Raw genomic sequence first — 18,069 nt, forward strand, 5'->3', positions numbered from 1 at the left:
TACATACCAATATGGAAACATAAAATATACAAAAACTTTGGAGACTTGTTTTACTATCAACATCATCTACCACAGCAATTTAGTTGACGTACAGAAATAGTGGGTAATAAGGTACACTTGAAATCTCCTTTTTAAATTCAGGATAGATCAAATTTATTTTCTCTTGTCCTTTGGCAGTCTTGAAGACCTGATGTAACATATTACAGCAACTCAGTCAGTTCTTCACACAGATGCCAAATTCATGTGAAAATTGTCTTTGTATCTTGTGTTTTGATCTCATTTAACTTGAAACTGATTTACACTGTTAACAGTAACTACCACTACATACTGTATGAGGTGATATGAGAGTGCATGAATGCGAAGGTCCTGTGAGACTTCTCTGCATTCTCTTGATATATTGACAACACAACATAGGTATAACTGATTTTTTCAGAGAAAGTGCTTTATATATTTTTTGTAATAGCCATTGTTATTATCTCATGATGAATGGAAATTTATGCACATAATGACAGTATTTCATCTACAGAAAATTACAGAAGTCGATATGTCTAAGCGCAAATCAAGCCTTACTAATGTTTTTGACAAAAAACATTGATTCCATTTTAGTTTTTTAATTTATCTGAGAATGAAGGGATTCATTTAACACATGGTGGTTGATATCTGCTTCTTGGGCTTGTGACTCACTGTCTGTTTGGCAAGGAACAATACAGATTCTAGAAGAATCAATTTTCAAAACACAAGTCCACGACTGAGATTGAAAGGGTGCTGTGCATAATATGTCTGTTTTGTTTTTATGTTGGCTATCATAGGTATGATTTATTTAGGGCTCTTGAACAATATAATAATGACACCAGCAAACATTACAATTTCCAAAAAGTACATAGTATGTAAGTTCTCCATAATATTGTAACCATCATAGGAGAGTTTTATCACCCAACAATCAATTGGGATAATTACAGTTTTTTTTAGTGGTGGACATGAGAAGACAGCCTGCAAAACATTACTAAATGCACTCTCTGAAAACTACCTGGAACAGATAGTTCAGAATCCCACTCATGATGAATATCTATTAAATCTAATGCCAATGAACAGACCAGACCTCTTTAAGGAAGTCCACACTGAAACTGGCTCAGTGACTGTGATGCAGCAGTAGTAACAATGATTATGAAAGTGCAATGTGTGACTAAAACTAATAGAAAGATTTATTAATGAAGTAGATAAAGGGGCACTAGTGTCATAGCTCAATGAGGAACTTGAAACTTTAAGCTCAGGACAAGAGCACATATAGGAATTATGTCTCCAAAAAGTTTAAAATAATAGCTGACCTTGAATTGGACAGATATGTACCTGCACAACAGTTCTGATGGGTGTGACCCTCCATGGTACACAACCACGCTAAAGAAGCTTCTAAAGAAATAGAGACTACTGTGTAATAGGTGTAAAACAAAGTGCAGGGCTATTGACAGAAAGATGCTGAATGAAACACATTTGACTGTTAAGAAGGCAATGCATGAAGCTTTCAGTAATTACTGTTGCAGAATAACAGTCATGAAGGCAATGCATGAAGCTTTCATTAACTATTGTTGCAGAATACTATTCAAAGATCTTCCACAAAATGCAAGGAAATTTTGATTGAATGTAAAGGCTGTTAGTGGCACCAAAGTTAGTGTCCAGACACTCATGGAGGAGACAGGTACTGAAATTGAAGGCAGCAAAGCAAAAACGCTTAGCCCTGTTTTCGAATGTTCCTTTAAAATTCAGGAGTAATGCCCCAGTTTGATTCTCACACCAGTGCAAAGATTTGTGAAACAGGTATTAGTGTCAGTAGCATTGAGAAACAGTTGAAATCTTTAAAATTGAATAAAACTCCAGAGCCTGTTGGAATACCTGCCAGAGTCTGTACCAAATTTGCTGCCGAGATAGCCCTCATTTAATCATAATTTACCAAAATATCTCAAATGAAAAATTGTCAAGTGGTTGGAAGGAAGCATAGATCACACAAAATTAATATCAAATATCCTTCATGTACATTTTTATAGCATCTTTACACATATTTTGAGCTCAAATGTAATGAGGTACCTCAAACAGAATGACATCCTCTGTGCCTACCAGCAAGGATTCCAAAAATATTGACCATGTGAAACTCAACTCACACTTTTCTCATATGGCGCCCTGAAAGAAGCCATAGATTGTGACAGATAGATGAATTACTCCTTCTTGACTTCCAAATGGCATCTGGCTCAATACCCCCCCCCCCCCCCCCCCCACACACACACACACTTGTTACAGAAAGTACGACCATATGGGGTATCAAGTGAGATTTGTGACTGATTTGAGCATTTCTTGCTGATAAGGACTCAGCATTTTACCTAGGACAGAGAGTCATCAACAGACATAGAAGTAACTTTAGGTGTGACCTGGGGAAGGGTGTTGGAACTTACTATTCATGTTTTATATTAATTACCTTGCTGACAATATTAATACCCTTCTTTTGCACTTTTCAAGGGACGTTTTAAAAAAAATGGTGTAAAATGCAGGCAAATGTAACATGTGGGAAACAACTTTTTAAGTTGTAAAAGTTACATATAAGACAGCCTTGCAGTTTCATAGTTTATGTATGATATATGTATGTAACAGGCATGAAAATACTCACCAAAGACTTGTTTATTACCTGATAAAGATTATCTGAATTTCATACTTTGTTTATCCACGGGTATGGGACTGGAACTGATAACTGTCTTGAAACAGAAATTTTTAACTTATTTCATTCATTATAATTGATGTTTTTGGGAAGCCTACCACTGTGTTATTCATTATTTAAATAATGAAACAATGAATCCTGAGAATTTACTCTCATTGTGATGTGCATATGTTTACATGCATATTTTGTGTGATGTTTATATGGATGCTGTTCTGCCTCTTTTACACAGTAGTTGCTACTTTGAGATTATAAGGTATATTGTGCCTCCTCCACTACGCAGAAAACCACACATATACAAACCATAATTCACACTGATTGTGATACATCACAAAATATACTTACCTAAATATTTGTATTTGATAATGAGAGTAAATTCTCTCACATAGTTGAACAGTGCAATGAGAGCAAGAAGTGGGCAAACAACAAAATGTGAGATCACAAAGGCGGAATCACACAACTGCACATGCATGGTAAAACAGTTAGGTAATTGTAGTGACTGTCATGATACTTTCTTCTGAAAGAACCTAGTTACTCTCATCAGCCACCATGACAAGTAGATGTTGAGAGTAGCAGGAGACAAAGCATGAGTTGTTCCAACATTTACCAGTTCATATCTGCTGAGATGAGCGTCCTGGTATCAAGAAACTGAACCGCTTAATGGCGTGCAACATATGTACATAACACTTGAAGACCAAAGGCATGCCAGCATCAGTTTATGTCAATTACGTCAATTTTTGTAAACCATACATCATGGGAAAACTATAAATATGTTAACACCAAAATGGGTGCATATTAACATAGAAATAATTGGGAACATAGGAAATTTGAGAGGAGTGATAAAAAATGTTTTAAATGGCAGAAAAATTGTTAATTCTGGGAGTATAAAAGAGGGGATACACTGCAGGAACCTCAGACTTTTTGCAGATGATGCTCCCATGGGGACTGCGAAGGTAAATTGACAAATAACAGCATGCAAAGAGGCATTTAAGCAATCATTTTGCTATGCTCCATAGATGAATGGAATGGAAAAGAGCCCTAATAACTTATACAATAGGAAGTGCCTTCTGTCATCCACTTACCAATGGTTTGCAGAGAAAAGATGTAGATGTATTATTAACATAGGTGTAACAGTATGAGATGTGACTTACTTTTTAAATGACAAATCTTTGTACACTGATAATTAATATTAAATGAAATGAAGAAAGTGTAAGAATTTCCAATGCTGCAAATGGACTAGAGCTACTACTACTACTGCATTGAGAGGAACACACAGTTCAGTAATTGATTTCAAGCAGTGTTGGATTAATGGCTGAGACTCATATTCCAGAGCACCGCTTATGATTAGATATTTGTAATCAGCAGTTCAAAGTTTATATTCTATAGATCCCATAATGAAGAGGAACTCTCAAGAATGTAGAACAATTCCAAATTAATAAGGAGTCAAAAGAAATACACAGAACAACAAATGACAAAGTAAAGGAAAAAAGAATGAAGAAAAGTAAAGGCCGAGAGTTGGCTAAATATGAAAAATGTAAAAATGGATGCATCAAAAGTAGAGACAAATACTGGTAAATCAGGTAAAACGAATGATGATGACTGTAAAAATAAAAAACAAGTATGATCAAAATTTGTAAAGAGAATGGATTAACCAAGAGATAAAGAATTTGGACTGTGAAAACACTGGAAACTCAGTTCCTCCTTTAAAGCAGTAATGCTGTTGCTGTAGCACACTGCGAACAGACTCTACTGCAACCCAGTATTATGTGATAAGGGAAACATTGGAAACATTTTTTATACCAACTTTCAATTAATAAGTCAAAGTGTTATGCAATGTCCTTGTTTTGAGGGTCAGAGGAATCAAAACGTCAAACAGATGTTTATACATATAAATAAATGTCCAAAATATGCAGTTTTTTTACTCAGTAAATTTCGTGGCAACTTCTACACTAGTGTACCAAAGACGAGAACACTATAGCAGGAATTTATCAGATCCAAAACCATGAAAATCATTACAGAGTGTAATTTCTGCTGGGGGTAGCTAATAGTCCAGGAAAGGGTACAAATTATAGTCCAGGGTGTTATCCCTACACACTGCATCCAGCATAGTACCCACAGGACGTTCATAAATGACATACATTCTCCTGGCCTGATGTCACACCAGACAAGAACACCGTCACTTCATATGATCCCTATTCACAACATCGCAGATTTGTAATGTGTCCCAGCAACAGTCAGTGAGAATCAATCTCCAGGCTGTCTCAGATGATCTGCAGACAGAATACTACTCCACTGCTCCTGGGCTCACCCATGGTAGACAAGACACCTCATTTACTGAGCCATGCAGAGTATTTGTATGAGAGGGATGCAACTGATGGACCACAAAGGATACAGAGTGTCCATTGTCTGATGGCATATAAGCTACTGTGAGGTCATAGGTCAAAGGCAGTGTTGGTTTGATGTCCATAATATAGTCACCCAGATGTAGTCTTGCAGGATATTTCTTCCCTCAAGGAATTTTCTCAATAGCTGTGAAATGTTGTCCTGGGGAATATCAGACTCCAAGTTCATCTCATGCTTGCTTTGGCCACCTTCAAATTTTGTAGTTGATGCCCATGTAAAATGTCATTCAAATGTGTTTTCTGCACCAAGCTGCTTCTATGTGACTCAGATACTTAGTGGAGAAAAAACTGCAAAATGTTTCAATGGTACAATGGCTTTTCATGGATCTTGGTGTATCTAACTGTACAGAACCTTAAAAATTCTTACACACACACACACACACACACACACACACACACACACACACACACACACATATACTTTTATGTACATATTTGTATCCTTCTTTAAAAGAATTAAATTTTATTAGTGAATATGTGCTATGTAATACATACATGGTACACTGCAAAACCTATAGATAGAAAATTAGCTCCACTTTTCTTCTGTAATCTACGATTTTTTTGCATTAATGCAATTATTACTGTACATTTGTCATCATCATCATCTTCATCTGGATCTTCCAGTGTTATACGGTATTGTGGATTATGTGAGAAGGTATCTGAAAAATAGATTACTACTGTAATTTTTTACCATTATGTGAAGCAACTCAAAAATATTTAAGATGGGGAGAAGTAAAGCATATTAAGTGGAAGGTAAGAAAAATTAATTACTATTATTGAAGAAATAGTGATGCATGTACATGACCACAGAAAAACTTGTCACAGCTCTGTATAGTTAATATAAAGATCCATTGTAAAATCTCCATTGTCGGTTTACATGCAGGCTCCCAGGAGACATGTGGAACATAAACAACTAGAGAACTCATTAAAAAGTACACTAAGCAAATGTTACTGGAAGTGTGGACTCTAATCCCTTTAGTGCTAGTCTATAGTGACAAGGAGAAATGTTAACTTCAATGTTAAGAGTTTTAGATGTCCCACCAGCTGCGAAAGTAAGTGCACTTTGATAGCACTGTTTGCTAACTTGCCATGAAAAAATCAACTTAGACTGATTGGGTTTTTAGATTTGGGATGCACAAAGCAAACACATTAAATAAGGGGATGAGGCAGCGAGTAAAGACAGAATACAAAATAAACAAACAGAATCTAATACAGTATTCAATAAGAGATAAACTAATAATTGACTTCAGGAGGGAAGATATTCAGAACATTGAGCTTGTTTCGTTGAGCAGAAGGAATCACAAACAATAAGGTTGTAAGAATGAAGTAGTTCTGAGAACAAAGAACAGGGCATTTAGTAAATACTAAGGTAACATTAAAAATTAAAAGTGCCAAAAAAGATACAAAAGTAAATAAAAACGAGATCAAAAATGTGGTGAAAATGACTGGAACATGTGGTTATGTCATTAGTTAGTTACATGGCACACAGAGCACCCTCACAACAAAAAAATTATCATGTGAAATAGATCAATTAAACAACTCCACACACTTCTTAAAATATAGATTTTGTGGCTCTATCCTGGCCATTTAAAGGTTTTGAACTGTCTACTTATTTCTTTTTAAAAATTCTTTAACAGTATGGAAAGAGCTGTTAAGAAAAAGTTACTACAATCTAGGTATGAAAATATTATTACTGTCAGACATATGTATTAACAGGGAAATTCATACTCATCCACCATGAGACAGGATTGGAAACCATTATTTACCTTCAGGACAGTTCTTAATACTTTCAGTAAGCACAAAAAGTGCACAAAACTATCCTAGCTTTCAGAAATATTATTTCTTTCCTCAAGGAGGAAAGAGGAATAGGTTGGGAAAAGTTAAAAAGGAAGGGTAAGTCACTTAGACCCCAATATGAGAGGGACCCATTTGGGTAGATTACCAAAGAGTTTCATATAGGTATATTTCAGTCTTCTCTGTGCTGAAATTAGATTCACCATAGGTACAGATTATTTTTTCTTGGAGTGAGCAGCATTGTGCAAACAGGAAGAACACAGCAATAAATGTTCAACAGGAGCAGAAAATAACAGATTAGCAAACCCCAGGTGTGAGGGAAATTTGTTTAGGCATTGGACAATGGTCCCCAGATTTAGCCAATCAGTTGAGTCAAATGGTGAAACAAAGATTCTAATTCCTGTCTATGTGTTCTAAAACATGTATGTTTGAACAGCCTAAAAAAATATTTGTCTGTATCTATTAGGTATACTTGCCATGTACACACAAGCTGATGACAAAAGTGCGTATTTCAGATACGGCTATTCATTTTTTTTGTTTGTTACATTTTTTAAACTGTTTCATCACCTTTAGTTTTATTCTGTCCTTACATTCCATGGCCTATTTAGTTCATCTCTGCCGGCCAGGGTGGCCGAGCAGTTCTAGGCACTACAGTCTGGAACCACGCGACCGCAACGGTCACAGGGTCGAATCCTGCCTCACGCATGGGTATGTGTGATGTCCTTAGGTTAGTTAGGTTTAAGTAGTTCTAAGTTCTAGGGGACTGATGACCTCAGAAGTTAAGTCCCATAGTGCTCAGAGCCATTTGAACCATTTTTACTTCATCTCTAGCCCAACTTTTTATACTATGTATGACAGCACTTTCATGCATTGCTGACTTAACAAGTTTTCCTACCTCCACATAGACCTTTCCTTAATAATTATTTGAAAGAATGTGTCATAGTGTGCATTTGCAGAAAAAATTTCAGATACTAATTCTCTTGCACAATCTATTAATGAACTTATGAAATTATCACAAAAGCTACTTTAAAAATGCTGGACCTTCTGTAAACATAGTATTAAACATAGTATTCACTTTTTGTCTGCACTTTTATGTACAACGTTTAGCTTGTACGAGTTCTCATCATTATCAAAGAGTAACTGTTATCCACTTGCTGTAAGACTAGAAATTTGTTGAAAATGACCATGTTAATTGTTTCAATCCTTGACACTGTGGTATGGATAAAATGTAGCTTCATTAAGGTCTATATGTGTACTAGGTTACAACACTAATAATCATGCTGGTAAAGGTAACAGAATGCATAAAGGTAGAAATTTTGGCTATGTAGAAAGTTTTCAATAAATCAAAACTATTTTTTCACACTGAGAATTGTTATAATTGAGCAACTTTTGCCTAAAATAGATGAGATTTTGATGTGTGGGATTACACTGCATTACATTAACTCCCACTATAATCAAAATTTGGAATAATTCTGTAGAAAAAGCAATAGAATTCTATCATACGTGAAAATAAGTTGTGTAGAAAATTGTTGCATTGTTGCATAACAGAGCTACAAGTACCATGATAATCTAAGAATGAGAAAAAAAATCTAGGTAATATCAACATGAAGGAATAATTACAAAAGAGAGTTACACTTTATACAACAGTAAAAATAAGAGTATAAAAATAAATGTGTTCAGTTACTAGGTAAAAGAATATGAAATTCGCAATATGTTAAAATTAGAGAGTAGAAAAGAAAATACAATGGTGACTATAGGATAAGAAACATAACCATAAAATGAAAAATAAATTCCAGAACATTGAGTAGTAAACTTAATGACAGAAGTTCAGTCACAGCATTCCAAATTGGAAATTAGTGTGTAAGACATGGGAATGTGAAAGTGTATTCGGCTGAATCTCTAAGCTACAATTCATTAAGCTGAGATCTCACCTATGTAATTTCTGCAGCCACCTGCTGTGACTTCTCGTACCCATTCACCTTCAAATATGCTCATTTCATATTTCCTTCCACTTCCTTTGGTATGTTCTTCTTGTAGTGCATCAGGACTCAAATTACAGATCTCAATTCGAGTAAAATATTTCTTGAAGTCATTATAGGACATCCAGAATTCTCCATCAGCTTTGAAAGTTAAGTCAATGTTTTCCTTCTCACTATCTGAAATGAATTTCCATTCTGGAGACCTATAATGTAAAGGAATATACAATTAGAATCTACAGTTAAGATTTCTCTAACCCTTCAGTACACTGAACCAATATGACTTATTTGACTCAGTGATATGAAGATAAGATGACATACTTATCACTCCAAGCTCCATTCCATTCAGATGCATCACCCCAAGGATTTCTCACACGAATAAGTGGAATTACTCCAGTTTTACGAGGTGTGGCAATAGTCACATACTTAACATTTGTTATACTGTATGCGTGGCCCCTGATTAATCCTTCTGGGGTTCTGGCTTCAAGGACTTCAGGGTCTGCCTGCAATTATGGTTAGATTTAAATGCTAGGAATATTTACTAACAGTCTCAAACTTTTTTAAAAATATTTATTAACACTTCTTTTGCTACAGACTACAGATTTTGGTAGCCTAGTAAGAAGCTCATGTTGCATTTATTTTCTGACCTAAAGAAGGAAAAATTGTTTGCAAAATTTATAACCTGTCATATCTTGCTCAGAAACATACATAAATATACAAAATACAATATATATAAAAGACCTAGTAGATAGTGTCGGAAGTCCCATGCAGCTTTTCGCAGATGATGCTGTAGTATACAGAGAAGTTGCAGCATTAGAAAATGGCAGCGAAATGCAGGAAGATCTGCAGCGGATAGGCACTTGGTGCAGGGAGTGGCAACTGATCCTTAACATAGACAAATGTAATGTATTGCGAATACATAGAAAGAAGTATCCTTTCTTGTATGATTTTATGATAGCAGAACAAACACTAGTAGCAGTTACTTCTGTAAAATATCTGAGAGTATGCGTGCGGAACGATTTGAAGTGGAATGATCAATTAATTGCTGTTAAGGCAGGTGCCAGGTTGAGATTCATTGGGAGAGTCCTTAAAAAATGTAGTCGATCAACAAAGGAGGTGGCTTACAAAACACTCGTTTGACATATACTTGAGTATTGCTCATCAGTGTGGGATCTGTACCACATCGGGTTGACAGAGGAGATAGAGAAGATCCAAAGAAGAGCGGCACGTTTCGTCATAGGGTTATTTGGTAAGCGTGATAGTGTTACGGAGATGTTTAGCAAACTCAAGTGGCAGACTCTGCAAGAGAGGCGCTCTGCATCGCAGTGTAGCTTGCTGTCCAGGTTTCGAGAGGATGAGGTATCGAATATACTGCTTCCCCCTACTTATACCTCCCGAGGAGATCACGAATGTAAAATTAGAGAGATTTGAGCACGCACGGAGGCTTTCCAGCAGTCGTTCCTCCCGTGAACCATATGCGGCTGGAACAGAAAAGGGAGGTAATGACAGTGGCACATAAAATGCCCTCCACCACACACCGTTGGGTGGTTTGCAGAGCATAAATGTAGATGTAGTAGATGTAGGAAAAAGAAATATTTATTCTGACACACAAAGCAGTGAATGGTACTGCAAACCTCAAATGCCTATTTCGCTAATTACATGATTTAATTTAAGTTAAAACTTCTGGGCTGACAGGCTGTGGTCAGTATATAAAACTATTATCTGATGTTTCATCCGTGACTGTGGAAGTCACCTTCAAAGGTAAAATGGCAACTGAATCAAGGGCTTCACAGCCACCTGAATTTCTGCAGCTGCATTCAGAGCACTGCCAATTATCATGTGATGTTGATAGTGCGATTACCTCTGGCATGCACTTCTGTTATCAATTAAAGTAATTAACAGTCATTCTGTTGCCAGAAGGTTGACACCTGTATTCTATCTAACTTACCATTTTTCCCTTTCCTGTCAAAATAATTATTTTGATGTTTGCGAATCTCTGTGGCCTCTCTATACACACACACACATGATATGCATTGTCTTTGTTAAAAATACTGATCTCACTGAATTTTATTTTGCGATTTCCATTTCAGAAAATATGTTCTGCTACAGTCAATTTGTCAGTAAGTCTCATGTGGTAGTTCCTTTTGTGTTTGGCTAAGCAGGTGTTAACATTTCTTTTTGTGGTTCAATGTATACCTGTCCATAACTTCATGGAATGTAGTATTCTTTTATCTTCTTGATTGGTCTAAAGACTATTTGAACCCAATAGCTGGCCAACAGTTTCCCAATGAGACTTATAACCTTATTAATAAATGGGCAGAAAACTGTCCCAGTTGTTCATTACTGGTCATGGCTTTCCCTCTTCTTGGATGAAGTTCTTGATTCACTGTCCACATGCAAAGCAAATGGAAACAGTAAATTCATCTCAGATGTTATAAACAAATCAAGAACTGTATGGCAAATTGTTGAGACTGAAGTAGGTGCTGGATAAACTACTCATTTAACACTAAATTAGAAACTGGCATGTAAATTGTTACAAACTCCAGACAGATCTGTGAAAAATTCAACAAATAATTTATAACTTCAAATAAAAAGGATGGCTTCTCTCCTCCTCACATAAATCCCAACATAATACTGCACAGTTATGAAGCATTTTAATTTACTCATGATCCTGTCATGAAGTGGCTAGCATTATAAAAATCCTAAAAAAACTGAGATCTGTGGTTAGGATGAAATTCCAATAAAAATAAATAGGACAAGATGTCCTAATATTGCACCCAACTTTGCCACATAATGAATTCATCATCTGATGAGGGTTGTTTCCCCAGCATGCTGGACTATGCAAACATTTGACCTATCCATAAAGGAAATGGAAAGGATGATCCAGAAATTTTCTGCTCAGTATTAATATTATTAATTTTTTATGAAAATGTTTGAATGAATAGTATGTAAACAATAAAAGAAGTATAACTCAACTCATATTATGAATAATAAATATGGCTTTAGGAAGGGGTGAAGTACTGTGCATGCTATTAATGAACTAATCACTAAAATAAGCAAATGCATTGATAATGAGCTGTTTATATCTGAGATCTCTTGAGACTCACTAGACCATTTGATACAGTAAATAGCAAGCTGCTACTGGTTTCCATGGAAAACTTTAACCTAGTTACCTAGTGAGATGGCACTTTGGTTAGCACACTGGATTCTCATTTGGGAGGACAACTGTTCATATCTTTGGCCAGCCATCCAGATTTAGTTTTTCTGTGATTTTCCTAAATTTCTCCAAGAAAATGCCAGGATGGTTCCTTTGAAAGGGCATGACTAATTTCCTTCCCCACCCTTGACACAGCCTGTGCTCTGTCTCTTTCGACCTTGCTTTTAATGGGATGTTAAATCCTAATCTTTCTTCCTTCCTTTTAAGCTTGTTCTCATCCTATCTCAATAATAGAAAGCAGAGAGAGAGCCTGTTCTATTGGGAAGGAGATACAATCAGGTATACCCCAGAGATCAATATTAGACCCATCACTGCTTCTATATTACATAAACAACATGCCAGTTAAGGTAAACTCAGAAACAATTCTGCATGCAGATGATTCAACAGCAGTAGTTTGCAGTGAAAGCAATGAAGAACTAACACAGAATACTAAAGAAACTTTCTGAGAACTTGAAACTTGAACAGATAATAATGCTATTAAACCATACCTTACAAAAACACAAGATGTACATTTCAAGAGATAATACAAGGCATGTCTAAGTGTCATAGTTAAATTAAAAGGACAAAGAGCTGATCACTGCACACTCTGTTAATTTGCTTGGATTTACTATAAATACTATTGTAACATAAACTGATCACAATTGCTTAGTGTAGTGACTAAACAGTTTTGTTTATGCATTGAGAGTTCTACAGAGTGTAACTGTTATTAACTGTTAAAAACTGTTTATCATCCATATTTTACATCAGCTGTTAGACATGGCATGATTTTTGGGATGTTGAAAAAGCAGAACTTCTCATAAAAGTCAAAGAACAGAAAAAAATCATAGGAGCTATGATGGGATCAAACAACAGGCAATCATGTAAACCACTATTCAGAAGCCATGACTTAATGACAATGTTTATAAGTGAGATATTCCTTTTTCAGCTCAAAAGCCAACAACATTTGGAAGAAGTCCTATCACACATACTTTTGAAACAAGGCTGAGATCGGACTACATGCTGCTTTGTCACAGACTTGCCTAGTCTGAAAATAGCCTTTATTATAAGGAGCCTTGTTCTAACAGGAGTTGCATCTGGCAGGTTGTGCTTGCAGCAGGTATTGTATTAGCAGGCAAATGGTTGGCCTCAAGCACAAACTTCACACATGAACTATGAAGTGGATCACACAAAATTGGTAGTTAAAGCACTCCTCTTCCTTTGCAAAGAAGTGAGCACTGTGCTCTTATCCATTTCTTCCGTGATTGACATAGGTTGTTGAAACATGGGACGTGATGCCACCAGCGCGTAGCATCATAAGTGGTGCGAGCTCGGACAAGTGCAGTGCCTGTCCACCCTGTGAGAGGCCATATGTTAGGACAGCCAATGGTGACATAGCTTCCATTTCCATGTCTGAGTCCAAACCAGAGAAGGAGGAGGCAGTAAAGGCAGTGGGACAGGCAGCAGTGGCCAGGATGGAGGCAGCAATGGTGGAGGCATCAGCTGTGGCAGTGTGGGAGCCAGGGGCTCTGCTGTGGCCCCCAACAGCTGAAGGGGCACCCACAGCAGTGAAGATAGTGTTGGCCAGTGGGGCAAGGGCAGTGACCATGATGTAGGAGATGGCCAGACAGATGGAGAATGTGGAGGTGGTGGAAGTGCACCAGTGAGCAGCCACCCACGCAAGGTCATAGCTGTTCGCTTTGTCATGAAGCCCTCCCCTCAGCAGTGTGGACAATGCAGAGGTATCAGCCATGGGTATTTTTATTACTGCTGGCACCCATTTTTGCCAGATGCCAAATCTGTGAGCCCAAAGAGCTGCACCAGGCTGGAAGTGTTGTGGAGCTGGTGCCGGCAGATGGCCTGGTGTAGGCCGAAGCAGATGTAGCAGGGTTCTGAGCTGATGGCTGTACAACAACTCTACCAGATTATTATTGCCAACAGGGGTGAACTTATAACACCTAAGGAACTGGTCAAGAGCTACTTCGAGTGACACATCCAAAATATATTTTTTCACCTGAGTCTTAAATGTTTGTACTAGTTGTTCTGCTTCCCTGTTCGATTGAGGGTGGAAAGAAGGAGCCGTGACACAGCAAACACAACTTCTTTTACAAAAATCTTCAAATTCCTGAAATATGAACTGGGCACCAATGTCTGTAACTAATGTATAAGGAAGACATTCGACTGGAAAAATTGTTGCCACCGCAAAGTAGAGAGACAACGCACCACATATGGAAACTTAAAATAGGCATCAATTACAACAAGCCAGTAGAAATTCAAAAAAGACCCCACAAAATCTATATGAAGTCATTCTCAAGGATGCTAGGGATTTGACGACAGTGGCAAAGATACACAGGATGCTGTCTTGTGGGTGGAACACTGTGGGCAAGCTGCAACATCTCACGCTATTTTCCCATCAATATCTGGCCAAAAAATAGGTCTGCTTGCTAATGCTTTTATACGTGACACCCGGTGGTTCTCAAGTCTATATCAAACTCTGGATCCAGACCAATAAGCAAATGTAATAAGGCAATCTGCACGTTACACTGTGTATCTCATAATTGTATTTTGGCAGGAAAAAGAGTCCACTGCTGTAAGCAATGTATGGCTTTCTCAGTCAAGGATATCGATTGGTTAAAAAGGGACACCTGTGATTTGCGGTTTGTAATCAGGCAAAACTTAGAACCATATAAAAAACAACATATAATTTTTTTGGAGCATACACAATTGCCAAAGCCTCCCTCTATCTGAGAATAATGCTGTTGTGCTGAATTTAATGATTTAGAGGCATATGCAATAGGGCATTCAGATCTGTACATACTTATGAGCAAGGATTGCACCAAGGCCAATCTGAGGCATGTCCGTCACTAACACAAGATGCTGGTCTGGCTGAAAAGTCACCAAACAAGGGGCCAACTGCAGCTTACATTTCAATAACTTGAATGCCTGGTCACAAGCCAGGGATCAGTTGAAAGGAACATCTTTACATAATAATGTGTGGAGTGGTTGTGCCACAGTAGCAGCATCAGGTATGAATTTGTGGTAAACAGCAATTTTGCCTAAAAATGCCTGTAATCCCTTGATGGATGTGGGGTGTGACAAGATGGCAATAGCATCAATATACTGGTGCAATCATTTAATGCCAGCACGTGACATTTCAAAACCCAAATAAGTAATGGGTGGTTGAAAATACCATATCTTGACCAGATTGCACTTTAACCCTGCAGATTTTAAAACAGAAAATAGAGCATGAAGGTTCTGCAAATATTCCTCTGTAGAGGCACCAGACACTACTATGTCATCTAAATAGTTGACGTGGCCTGTAACTGAGTCATAAGTTGCTCTAAAGAGTGCTGAAAAATAGCTGGTGCGTTTGCCTCCCCCCCCCCCCCCCCCCCCCCCCCCCACTCTGCCTGTCACTGTCACTGACAACTATATTCCATTGCCACTGTGTCCCTCTCTTTTTCTCACACTGCTATCGTCTCCTTGGCTCTTTCTACAAAACAACCACTATCTACTATCTTCCAGTATTTATTACTTTTCCACCTCTTTGCTGCTACCACTTTCTTCTTCTCTCTCAGCATAAAAAAGTGTGAATATGTTCACATGCCAAACATTTTGGGAAAATTTTTAAAGCTGGTGAGGAAGCTAGTACAAGCCACTTTTTTCAGAATCTTTAATTAAATAAACAGGAACATATTTGCATTTTTTTGCATTCCAATAGGAGTATTTTTCCACTGGTTTCCTTCTTTTCCCTGCAGCTGCAGGGCATGTAACTCATATGAAAAGAAATGCATTGGTCAGTAAAATTTAGACAGTTTACTTACATGAAACTGAAATAATACAAAACTAATTTTACACCTCAGGTCAGATTGTAGATGAAAACAAACTTTGCATGTGTTTCAGCTCTACAACATTGGATTCCCAGATGATAATCAGACACTTCACAGCATATTCCTTATGCTACATCACTTTATAAACTATGATTTCACCTCACAACAGATTTTATGTGTACAAGTAGAGGAACTTAAAAACTCTTTATCTCAGAAACAGATAAAGATTTGAAGAAAATTTTGAGGTTGTTCAAAACCAGGATCTTATGAATACACTGTAAAAATTACAGCCATTTGCCATGCACAGCTGTCTCAGAAACCATGGCTGCCTCTTGGTACCCAAAATACAAGTTTTAGAGACGTTTCTCAATAACAGGTAAAGATTTTTGAAAATGGGGAGCTCATTCATTTAGATAAAAGTCAAGAGAACATACTGTTAAAATTTAGGTAATATTTTACAGTTATTTGTTATTTAGATTTGGCCTGGATTTAACCTGTAGAATTAGGGTAACTTTGCAACTCTGTATCTTGGAAACAGATAAAGGTATCAAGAAAATTCCACAGATTGTTCAAGATTGGGATCTTAGGAACATATCATAAAAATTTAAGTTATTTGCTGTGCATAGCCATCTTGGAATCCTCAGCTGGGTAGTGGTCCACTCATGAAAGTGAAAATACATTTATTTTATTTATTTATTTTCATGTTCCATAGATCTTTGATGTGAGTGTACTGCAAGGGTGTAGAACTTGTCGGATTATTACTGTAATAACCCATATCTAAATGATCATTAGGCTTATGAACTAAATCATATATAAACAGATACACAAGGTTCAAGTATTTAAACAACACAGATTATGGTAGTAATAATGATTACACAAACAAATTGTAAGTCTTATGTTCTAATATGTATAAAAACCATTCTGTCATCAATTGGTGTGCCTGTACTACATAGTCAGTTCTTATAGGGATGCTTAAAATTAAACATATTGTGCTAATTGTTACACACTGTCAAAAATTTCTTGTAAAGAATAGAAAGAACTATTCAAAAGATAAAGTTTCAGCTGTTTTCTGAATTTAGTCACATCCCCAATGACTTATTTAACATGAAATGGAAGTTTATTGTATATTTTACTGCTCAAATAATGTACTCCTTTCTGCACCATACTGAGATTTTTTATATCTTTGAGAAGATCATGTTTACTTCTTGTTTCATGATTATGATATTCACTGTTTGTTTTGTAAATTGTATGATCATTGTTCACAATGCATGTTAGTGAAAAAATATACCGAGATGACCTTACACTATTTATTTATTTAATTTTTTTGCATAGAGTCAACAAAAGTGATGACTAGTGCAAATGTCAGTGTTGTTTAATAATTATGAAGATGTTCTTAAAAGACAAACAAAACAAATAGTTGATACAGATTATCAAAGACTATAAAACAAGCACACAAAGATGTAGTGTCACAGGAGTAGGTATACAACTAAAATATTTCTAATTTCTAATACAGATTATAAGATCACTTGTTTTCAACTTAGAATTCAGACAGAGAGTACAAACGCTGGCCGCTGTGGCCGAATGGTTCTAGGCGCTTCAATCCGGAACCGCACTGCTGCTAAGCCACAGGTTCAAATCCTGCCTCGAACATGGATACGTGTGATGTCCTTAGGTTAGTTAGGTTTAAGTAGTTCTAAGTGTAGGGGACTGATGACCTCAGATGTTAAATCCCATAGTGCTTAGAGCCATTTGAACCATTTGAGAGTACAAACATTTCTTTGCCACGAATAATTTGAGTTTTGTTTTAAAGATATTCTCACCATAATAAGCACATAAGTCTTTTGGCAATTTGTTAAACCAAATATGACCACTGATGTATGGGCTGTGATCTGTTATTTTTAACTTTGTTCTTTGCCTAAAGTAATTAATTTTATTTCTAGTATTGTGGTTGTGTATGTCATTGCATCTTCTTGAATCTGTTTGATGGTTTACAAAAAATAAAATTACCTTACATAAATCCACTTTACGGTACTTATGTTGCACAAAAATCTCTCTAACAGAATCATTATGACCCGGATCATGCATTATTCTAATTGCCTACTTCTGCAACAACATTAATCTATTGAGGTGTGTATCAGCAGTACAGCCCCAAAGTTCAATACCATAATTTAGTAAA

General features: G+C 36.7%; 1 protein-coding gene across 1 annotated transcript in view; it reads right to left on the reverse strand.

The window, feature by feature from the left end:
- LOC124788204 (calpain-A-like) overlaps positions 1-18,069 on the reverse strand; it is a 241,550-nt gene that overhangs the window by 102,357 nt on the left and 121,124 nt on the right. The window contains exons 7-9 of the mRNA XM_047255384.1: positions 9,192-9,373; positions 8,826-9,076; positions 5,596-5,759 (exon numbers count right to left, since the gene is read on the reverse strand). Of these exons, the coding sequence (XP_047111340.1) occupies positions 5,596-5,759; positions 8,826-9,076; positions 9,192-9,373 (597 nt within the window). The remainder of the gene's footprint in view (positions 1-5,595; positions 5,760-8,825; positions 9,077-9,191; positions 9,374-18,069) is intronic.

The sequence above is a fragment of the Schistocerca piceifrons genome, chromosome 1 (genome assembly GCF_021461385.2).
Source record: "Schistocerca piceifrons isolate TAMUIC-IGC-003096 chromosome 1, iqSchPice1.1, whole genome shotgun sequence".
In the NCBI taxonomy this organism is placed as follows: Eukaryota; Metazoa; Arthropoda; class Insecta; order Orthoptera; family Acrididae; genus Schistocerca; species Schistocerca piceifrons.